Consider the following 10,505-nt stretch of genomic DNA (forward strand, 5'->3'; position numbering starts at 1 on the left):
ATAAAGACTTGAAAATCAATTTTCGTGACTAACTAGAAAAGGATGTAGTTTTTATAAAGTTGAGGCCCTAAATTAAGGAACACCTTTAAATAGTGTTGAAAGATGTCATTTCAATATCAAACATCTTTATTATGGCCTGAATTTACGTTCTTCTCTAAGTATAAAATTTAAAGCTTCGAAATAGGGTCTATGAACACTTGAAAATATTGAAAATCGGTTGTCTAGATAATGCATTAAAAAATATAATATTTCCAAGTCTTGAAATCCAACTTTTTTTTATGTCCATATATCTCAAAGCCAAGATGATCAGATTTGAGAGATTTTTAACATCGAAACAACTTTATCTAACGAACTTTTTAAGGTGCCCGCCCCTTTTTTTGATTATTTAGGGCCTCAACATTATATAAAACTTTTTCATTAAAAAAATTATAGCTAAAAAACTGGGAAAAATCAAGCATATATATAAACACTTGAACATCTTGGAAATGGGCGGTCCAAATAATATATTATATGTTGTGCTATTTTAAAGACTTGAAATACTTTTTGTTTTTATTCTTTTATTTTTTCATATTCATATATATTGAGGTCAAAATTATTATTGGAAGGCTTTTCACTTCTTGACACATTATATAAACTTTTTTTTTTCATTATTTTATGAACAAATGTTTCATGCGGGCTAGACCGCATTTCTACAATATGCGGTATAAAGCGTCCATCTTAAAGATGGATGCAAATAGGTGGTTCATCTAAAAACAATTATAACTAACGATATAAATGTTATCTTAATATAATTATTATTCCTAGCTTTCAATTTTTTTTTCTTTATAATCATGATCTTCATGTTAAAAATTATATATTCTTTAAAAATTAGGATCAAATTATATTTAAAAAATATATTTATTGCCAAGCCTGCGTTTCTACTTGTGGGCCAATACATGTATGGGCTTGGGCGCATGCTAACCGTGTCCATATTTATATACTTGTAACGCATGGAAATCACTTTAATAACTTGGTACACTAAGTTTCAGCTCAACTTGGCCCACTTTGTGGGAAAAGGGAAAAGAGAACAAGGTGGTGATTAAGAGTGCTTATTGCCATGCCTGTCCCAACTGAAAATATAATGAGTGAGACCCTCCCATACTTTTGAATGGCACTTTGTACCAAAAGGAGTCCCAACAAGGAAGAGAAGAAGCACATGGCAGCAAAACACAGTGCATGGTCTAAAGGTTGAAGGCCAAGCAACAGGTATAGGACCGCTAACATGGAGGAAGAGAACAACACCATGAAAGAGCATGTGGCCGCTGTTACCTGCTCATCAAACAAACTTTAGCATAGTGTTTCGTCACAACAACAAAATAAGTATCTTTGTACTTTTTTAAATATCTTTGTATCACGATCCTTCAACAAAATATTTCTTCCCAATGACAACTCTTTATCCTCGTGTTTATTTTTGGGTCTAAGGAGATTGAAGAAAATGCAGAGATAGCACAGAGGATTGGGTCAGGTAAAAGGGCTTATGAAAATTAGAATAATTCTGGCAAGTTTTAGAAAGCAGTGAGGTCCTCTACTCATTATGCTGTAAAACCGGTAATTATTGGTGAAATTTTCTTTCTAAATAAGGATGAACTTCAATCCTGGAGAAAAATACTTTTTACTATGGAATACTTTTCCTCAAATTTTTCTTCCAACTACTATAATTTTCTTTCTTGTTTGTCTCGAACTAAATCAAATTCAATAAAATATGGCTAAAATATTGTACAAAAAGTTTGGGCGATTGCATCCAAAACTCGCCCTTCGTTTAGTTATTTAATTGAATTTGAACTGATGGATAATTTTCGTTTAGTTATTTAATAGAGAAATAGCTTATTAGAAGAATGTGATTTGTTCCATCAAACATTTATAATTTTTATTATTTCTAACGGATTATTTGCCTCACTCCTGTGGACATAGCCCATATGGGGATGCACGTTAAATCTTGGTGTCCGGTGCTTGCTTTTATTGCTTGTTTCTTATTCCCACTTCTCCACATAAGCACACCAAGTGTTTGATAATTAATCCCAAGGGCACAAGCAGACATACATATTCCTTTGCATGTATACACAATGTTGCAAGAGAGCTTTTCACCATAAGCCTAACAAGTGATATCACATTTTTTTTCACCCATGTCTTTGATAAATTCAATCATCCGAACACCGCTGGTTACTTGTAAAATGGAAATCAAGTGAGGCATTGGTTGTAAGACGAGCAAAGGGGTGTCGTCCAAACTACATATCATGTCAACCATTGGTATGGGGAAGATTCTTTGGAAATATCTTGTTGTCTGTACCACCGGTGGAAAGACACTAGATCCTTTGTGACCTCTGTGAACTGCTAGTGAGAAATTTAACAACCGATGAAGTTCATGGGTTGACTGACCTAGTGGGTCACACAGTGCGAGACTGAAAGCTGGTCTATCTATAAACCATCGGCTGAGACGACTTAGATCAACATAAAACCAAAAGTGAAACCCTTAGAAATCAAGGAAAACATGGATACGGGCATTGAAAGATTTTAGGAAGCGAATATAACTAATAAAGAAAAAGATAAGGAAAGGGAAACAAATCAAATGACAAGAAATACTTGGGAAGCCAGGATCTCGATGCAACAGTCAGGGTTGGGGTTCGTATAAGACGAAAGAGCCATGAGTCTTTTCTCCTCAATCTTCAAAATTTGCTGCTCTAGATCTGTCTTGAATTCTCTAAGGAAGTTTTACATCTAGGGTTCTTGCTAGGAAGGATGTTCTACTCCTAAGATACTAAAATTTGCTATGAAATTAGGGTTTGATCTCCTAGGACTTTCTAGGGTTTAGAGTTGACGGGTTTCATAGCAAAAAAGCTGCTTTTGACGACCCTAATTGGTCAATTTGTAAACAAAATAACAAAAAAATCATATAATCGACATTACGTGGTAAATCTGGACCATATGTCCATCAAGGTGGGGCACGTTGTTGGGCTTATTGCCCCAAGTGACATGGTCCTTGTTGTTGGACCCTTTCTAGTCCGGCATCCCACCGAAATCTTTGTAGTTGCTAATTTTATAACATTTTTTGTTAGTTCATGCCCTTTACGGACTTTAGTTCAGCAATTTTGAACATTTTCTCTCTTTTTAAACTTGTGACATGCTGCTTTTGCGTGCTAGTATCCTAAAATGGGTTATATAGAATATTTAGGGAATATCCTATGGGTGGACTATGGTTAAAGTATGGATTATTGATCAGTTTGTCTTATGATTCATTAGGCTAGTGTGCTTGAAGCTTTAGGTAGTTAGAAATAACACCAATTTTGGTGACGTGTCTACAAGCTCTGTAAAGAGGGGGAATGATGGTTGACGGAAGCAGAGATGTACGCATTAAAATCAACATTAGGATGAAGCTTATGCTAAAGATGCTAAATTCACATATGTTGCATTATGATGTGCTTCATCTTAAATCACCTTTATAGATGATGCTTTAAAGCAAGTATTGACGAACTTGATGAAATTGAAAGACTATGTGTTTCAGATCTTTCAAAACTTTCATGCTATTGTGGAAAAGAAGACAAAAAACCTATCAAAGTGACTTCAAGGCAGGAGGATTCCACCTATAATGCTTTTAGAATGTACTGTGTCAAGCATGACATCAAACGAGAAGACAAATGTCTTCTACCTACTAGGATAATGCTGCAATAGAATGAATAAATTATACCATTATAAAGTGAGTTAGGAGTATGCTATCTAGCCAAGTTTCCAAAGCCATATTGATGTGAAGTTGTTCGCATAATGTGCTATCTAATATATGGATCCTGATCATTCCTTTAGATGATTTATGAGAGAGTATGGATTGGAAGAAAATCTCTTTTTCACATAACGTGATCAGGACTAGAGATGTGGTCTTCTAGGAAGACCTAACTGTTTAAAACTTGAAGAAGTCAAATAAGCCACAATATCTTCAATAACATGCAAGGCTTCATCTTGGCAAAGTTGCTAGAAGTAAGAAATTATTGAAAAATAAGTGGGCATTCATATTGACGACTGAAGAGAAAATATTACAACTAAGGTAGCTGTCAAGATTGGTTTGGATAGGTTTCGATGAAATGTTTCTCTTATAGTGAAACAACTAGACATGGATGCAAGCTTGTCTTAATTTTGATGAAAAGTTTCTCTTAATTTTGATGAAATATTTTTCTCTTATTTGATAGGCATGGATGCAAGCTTGAATCTAGAAGTTGAACAACTAGACATCAAGATTTCCTTCCTCCATAGCCACCAGGAGATATAAATATATGGAGCAGATAGAAGGATTTAAAGCAAAAGGTAAAAATCAAATGGTTTGCGGGATGAAAGCGTATATGGGTAGAGACAAGATTGCTAAAGACGTTTGATTCTTTCATGTGGAATCATCAGAGTCAGAGAACAACATTGGATCATTGTGTGTTCTTAAAGAGATTATTTGAGAATGATTTTATCATTCATCTTACAATATATAATGGACATGTTTATTTTTTGTTAAGATAGTGACAAAAATAACAGGTTAAAGCTTGAGCTAAGTAAATCATTTTCCATGAAGGAATTAGGACCTGCTCAATAAACTTTAGGCATCAAAATCCCTCGTAATAGGCTGGAAAGTTATTGTTGTCATAATACAAGAATATTTAGAAAGTGGTCAAAAGGTTCAAGATTTATTAGGCATAGGCTGAGGTTTGTATAAGGTTGCGTGAAAGTGCACCTATAAAATTTACTTAGATATGTCGTTTCGGAGTTGAAAACTTTATGATGGCTTCGAAATCTCTTTTTATCCTCAGTTACAAAATTTAAAATTGCAAAAATAGTATAGGTCGAGCAAATCATGTAACATTCAAAAATCATGAAAATAGACAGTCTAGATAACTTGTTACAAGTTGCACTATTTTTTGATTTGGAATTCATTTTGTTTCTTCATGTCCATTCATCTTAATGCTGTGATACTTAAGGTTGTGATGATCAGTTAGAGGGTTCTCATATGCCGGAACACTCTCCACTGTAGGATTTTTGTGGTGCACCTTACTTCAACAGTATAAGGTTGCATCCTTATATAAAATTTTTCCTGGTGTAAAACATATTGGTTTTCCACTTGGTAGTTGCCTCAAGCAATGTATCAAGTAGAGCCCTTCAAGTGAGATGGAGAACGAAGAATTGTAAAACATTTTCTATGCATGTCTTACGAAATTAGATATACGCATTGTTTGCGCAGGGCCAAATCTAGCGCATTGAATTTGCATGATGAGCAGATCCATAACCAATACAAGCAACGACCATTGGGAATCAATGAAGTGGATGGTAAGGAAACTCAAGGGATCATCCAATGTTTATTTAAACTTTGAAGTATGAAAACATGTGCTATGACGCTACACATATTCAGATATCGCTGGAGATATTGATTCCAAAATGTTACTCTCGAGATACTTGTTCACTTTTGTAAGGGAGTTGTATCATGGAAATTAAATTGTAGAAGTGTGTGGCATTATTGACTGTTTAGGCAAATATATTGTTGTAACAAAGGAATGTAAGAATTAATAGTTAGGCAAATATATTGTTGTAACAAAGGAATGTAAGAATTACTATTTAGGCAAATATATTGTTGTAACAAAGGAATGTAAGAAGATGTCATAGATGAAGAGATTTCTTCTAAGAATTGAACGTGAAACAAAACATCTATATCATATATGGGGAGAGTAATTGTACTATCCACTTAAGCAAGAATGCAAACTTCAACTTTAGGACAAATTGCATTGATATGCATTACCACTATATTTGGGATATCTTTTAAAAGAAATTATTAGGGAAAATTTTGCTTAAAACCCCCAAATATGGAAGCCTAACTTTTCTACGTTATTTTTCCTTAAAACCAATCTTTTAGCTAATACCCCTCAATACAAAGAGTTCTGTTTTCTTAAAAAAATACCCTTCTTGTTCATAACAAATCATTTTCGGATCCCAATAAAAGGAAATGCCGGACCACACTTATACAACGCCGGGCTGCTCACGTTAAAACGCCAGACCACACTTATACAACGCCGGGCTGCGCACTTCAAAACGCCGGACCACCACTTTAAAATGCCGAACTGCCCCTTCAAAATGCCGCCACTTCAAAATTCCAGACTACCCTTTCAAACTTCTAGACCGCTATTTCAAAACGCCAGACTGCCCATATCTCCAATAGCACCACAATGAAATGCCAGTCCGCTCGTTCCAGCAAAATAATTGCCTCTTCCAAATACCGGACCATCCTCTCCAGCGAAAATGATTTGTTATCTAAAAGAAAGGTATTTTCATCAAAAAAATGAATTTTTTTTTATTAAAGCTATTTGCTAAGAAGCATGGGTTTTTTGTGGGGAGGGGAGTTGTTGAGAAAAGTTAGATTGGGGGTAAAGTGCTTAAAAAGTCTATATTTGGAGGTTTTACACAATTTTTTCAAATTATTATAACTGGAATAGATCCAGCAACAAGAATATTTGGCACATGATGACAAAGACTTTAGCCAAAGATAAAAAATTAGCATTGTTGAAGCATGACTGGCATAGGTGCCATTAACGGCAAAGCCATTTATAAAAGCAAACCCTACATCATGAAACTAGAGTGGGAGATTGTTAAAAGGTATCTCACGAACAGAGGGATCCCAATGGAAACTTTCCATCGGGTAATAGGCAAATTGGGCATGTCACCCAATAACATTGGGGCCAAGTCACTGTGAAGCCTACTTAACCACATCATGAGAACCTTGGTAAACTATTATTGAAGCCATTTGAGAAGAAGCCCACCCAAGGGAGAATCTAGGGATAGCCTTTAGTGAGAGAGAGCCTTTAATTTTCTCGTTTTTGGTAGATTATTTGTCTCTCTCCGTGGACGTACCTCAAAAGCGTGAGCTAAGTTGAATCTTTTTGCTGGTGCATGGTATTATTGTTTATTTTTTACTGTCGACTTTTTTATTAACACACCCAAAGTTTAATAATCGATACCATTAGGGTGAAAGAGCTTATTTCCATAAGCTCTAACAATTTTAACAAGGGTGTTGTTTTATAAGATTCGAACCTTAAACAATCCAATTAAGGCATACCTCCAAATATTCCAGTGCGTAAAATTTTCTTAGAATTATTTGAAAATCTATTTTATATATAATAATAGAATTTTAAACTTCAAACATGGTTAAAATCAAGTAGATTAATAAACATATGAAAATCTTGAAAGTAGTAGGCTTAGATTATGTATTACAAGATGTACTATTTATGGGATTCAAAATATTTTTTTTCATCATATTCATATGTCTTGGTGTCAAGATGATCAATTAGAGGGTCTTTCAATATTAAAACAACCTTTTTCCAATGGATAATTCTACATTTTAAAGTTGCAACCTTATAAAAACTTTTTCCTTTTCACAATGGTAAAATCAAACTAGAAAAAATGTAAAAAAATGCTCAACCAAATTAATAGACATAATCTTCGAAAAATAAGAAAAGAGAATAATATTGAAATTTACCTGCAGTGAAATTCCGATTTGGAGAAGAGCAGGGTTTATAATCATTCCTCCTCCAATCCCAAATAACCCACCCAAAACACCCGATGAGAATGCCACTATGGGAAACGCAAGATTTGGGGATTGTCTCCCCTCCAAAACCATCACATCGTCCTGTTTATCCATAAAAACCAAATCAATTTCCTGGAATTTCCTAAAAAAATGACTAATCAATTCAATCTCATAAGAAACAAAAACCAAAAGGTAGAATGGGAATAAGCACTAAAGGAAAAAAGAAGAATGGGAATTCCTCCAGGAAATCTCTCTCTTTACCTGTGGGTTCACATGGAGATGTTTTGGCCTCTCATTCTGCAGTAAAAACCAGAGAGTAAATACTAGAGCGAGGGGAATTTGAAGTGCTGAGATAAACCAATATGCTACTCCACAGGGCACTATGGGGATTAAACCCTGTCACAGAAGGTAATAAAAAAGTTTATAACCCCCTCTCTCACGTTCAAACACTCAACCGGAACACTCAGATAATGGGAGGAAAAGAAAAAATCTTAAACTCTTCAATCGAACTGAGAGAACCATTGAGTTCAATTATAAATCAACCAAACTTAAGCCCACCATAACAAAAAATATGAACACCCCAAGAAACAAAAAACTTGAAAGTAGTATAAATCAACTTACCTGGCCATGTCGATCTCCTTGCCATACATGCAGAAGGAGGAAACTCACCCACACAGTAACCAGAACCTCCAATTTTTTTAAAGGAAGAACTCGGCCCACTTCTCTCTCTTCCGCCAAGAGCGGAGTCTGTGGCCCTTCGCCATTGACTGGTGCAACATCATCAAGAACACATCCATCTTCATTTTCCAGCAAAAGCAAAGCACCACTCTCTCTATTCCAACGACACACACCCACCTTGCAGGTCGCGAAAGTACAGCATGTCAGAAAAATCCCCAAGAGAATAGTGACGAGCCACTCGGGAACATAACATTGCAGATCACCCCTAAACTCACACCTAAAAGCATGCATGGCTCTGATAGCATGGCTATATCATAATCAGTTAGAGGTTTGTCTCTAAATTTGAGGTGCCTTTGTGATAAACTGTAGATAACATTGGCTAGAGAGCCACCAGTTACCATGAAGGATGATATAGCAGCTGATGTTTTCATGTTCAGTTGAGCTACCAAGTTTAGAATCGGTACAAATAGACCCCCTCCACCGATTCCTCGGGCGCTGGAAATAGAGGCAGCAGCCGAGATTAGTAGTGCCGCTAAAATTGTCCGGATTGAGAACATTGGCTGTGTAATTTGATTTTGTTTCAATGGTGGTTTTCTCCATTGAAAGAGCTTGTTGAGTAAGAGATTGAGAGAGAATGGTTCTTGGGGTGTTTCAGTAGTTGCAGATGATGAATTTAGGACGATGATGAAAAAGAGAGAGAAGGATAGAAGCCATTTTAGATCGACAGAGTTCTTCATTCTTCGTTTGGGAGCTATTTGGGTTTCGAACGAAAAATATAAAAATAGAAGAAGACAATATAGACATTTGTTTGAAGGCGATAAGATCGAACCTTTCACCAAGGCCTCATCGTCCTCGAATTGCAAGGACTTCATCAGACACGTTGCAATCAAAGGATAGAATATCGTACAAATGACCGGTTCACCGAAATATTATCTGAAATGTCTAGCTTAGGCCCAAGTAAAGAATTTGAAATATTATGGGAGCTCAACCTATTTTTTTTCTTTTTTTTTTTATATTTATTTATTTATTTGATTTTTTGATGAAAAAGCATGGGACAAAAGTATTTATCTTTAGTACATAGTCGTCACAATTAATCTTGATCATTAAATATGAAATTACGTAGACATACCCAAATTTTTTATGCAAAAATATTTCCTATTTCTACCGAAATATACTATTCCTTATCTCCCTCAGGTATAATACATACTAGGAATACCATTTATATCTTAAAAATTGGAAATGTTATATCTACAACCCGTAAAAATAAAAACATTATGAAATAAACTCTCTATGTGCTAAAAATAATAATAATGCCTCAAGATAGAATAGTGACGGTCCAATTTTTGAGTGCCAAATATAAGAGTCACAAAACTCAAGACTCAAATTTTTTTTTTTTTTTAATCATGTAGTAGTTCACGTGAGTTCCTAAAATTTTAGAAAAATAATCTTTCTAAATAGATGTTTTGCACGAGGGAGTAAATACATTGTATGCTCACCTGAAAACCTAACATCGGTGCTCTTTTTCGAAAGGCTTCTCCGTCATTTACATTAACGGGCATTGAAGGTCAGCTGTTTTTCTTTTTCAGGGTGAGAATGGTTCTCCTAAAATAAGCACAAGCATTAGTCCTTAGGAATTGCGTTTTACGTATTAAACGGCACTTCAGGTCCATGATAGATGATTAGAGAATAAGATTTCTCGAATATTTAACACTTCACTTAACTCTTTTATTTTAAGTTCAAAATACCGACAAAAAAAAATACCTGATGTTAATTTTGAATACAGATGTTATATTGACTTGGTCAAAGATATATATGATAGAGCTCTAACTAGTGTATGGACAAATAGTGGAGAGACAAGTGAGTTTTCAGTGACAATAGGTCTACATCAATAGTCAACATTGAGTCTGTACCTCTTTATCTTAATTATGGACGATTTAACTAACCACCTACAAGATAAGGTACTGTGGTACATGTTATTTTCTGATGATATAGTTTTGATCAATGAGACTCGGAACGCCGTCAACACGAAGTTAGAATTTTGGAGGGATGCTCTAGAATCTAAAAGTTTTAAAATTAGCCAGCTAATTATGGGGATAATTTGGTCCTTTTAAAATCTTGAAAGTATTTTCTTTTATATTTTTATATGGTGCACGATGGTGTCAAGTCTAAACATCCAAACTTTCATCTCGATCTATTGTCTAGAGAAAAGATTAAAATTCAGATAGTGACATGTATTTTGAACCATTTGATA

At 34.9% G+C, this 10,505-nt stretch overlaps 1 protein-coding gene and 1 long non-coding RNA gene across 3 annotated transcripts; one reads left to right on the forward strand and one right to left on the reverse strand.

The window, feature by feature from the left end:
* Positions 1 to 881: 881 nt before the first annotated feature.
* Positions 882 to 9,125, reverse strand: LOC18440949 (sulfite exporter TauE/SafE family protein 1-like). The gene is given in 5 exon segments (XM_088860094.1): positions 882 to 1,308; positions 7,529 to 7,678; positions 7,838 to 7,972; positions 8,198 to 8,493; positions 8,496 to 9,125. Coding segments are annotated over 5 exon segments (1,356 nt in total). The 5' UTR covers positions 8,992 to 9,125; the 3' UTR covers positions 882 to 1,029.
* Positions 1,305 to 5,642, forward strand: LOC148783219 (uncharacterized). Of its 2 annotated transcripts, none has more exons than XR_016050571.1 (2): positions 1,305 to 1,504; positions 5,246 to 5,642. It is a non-coding gene; the product is annotated as an uncharacterized LOC148783219 (long non-coding RNA). The 2 variants fall into 2 exon arrangements; XR_016050572.1 differs by lacking the exon at positions 5,246 to 5,642 and adding an exon at positions 4,215 to 4,525.
* Positions 9,126 to 10,505: the final 1,380 nt, after the last annotated feature.

The sequence above is a fragment of the Amborella trichopoda genome, chromosome 2 (genome assembly GCF_054954075.1).
Source record: "Amborella trichopoda isolate Santa Cruz 75 chromosome 2, AtrichopodaSantaCruz75HAP2 v2.0, whole genome shotgun sequence".
Lineage (NCBI taxonomy): Eukaryota > Viridiplantae > Streptophyta > Magnoliopsida > Amborellales > Amborellaceae > Amborella > Amborella trichopoda.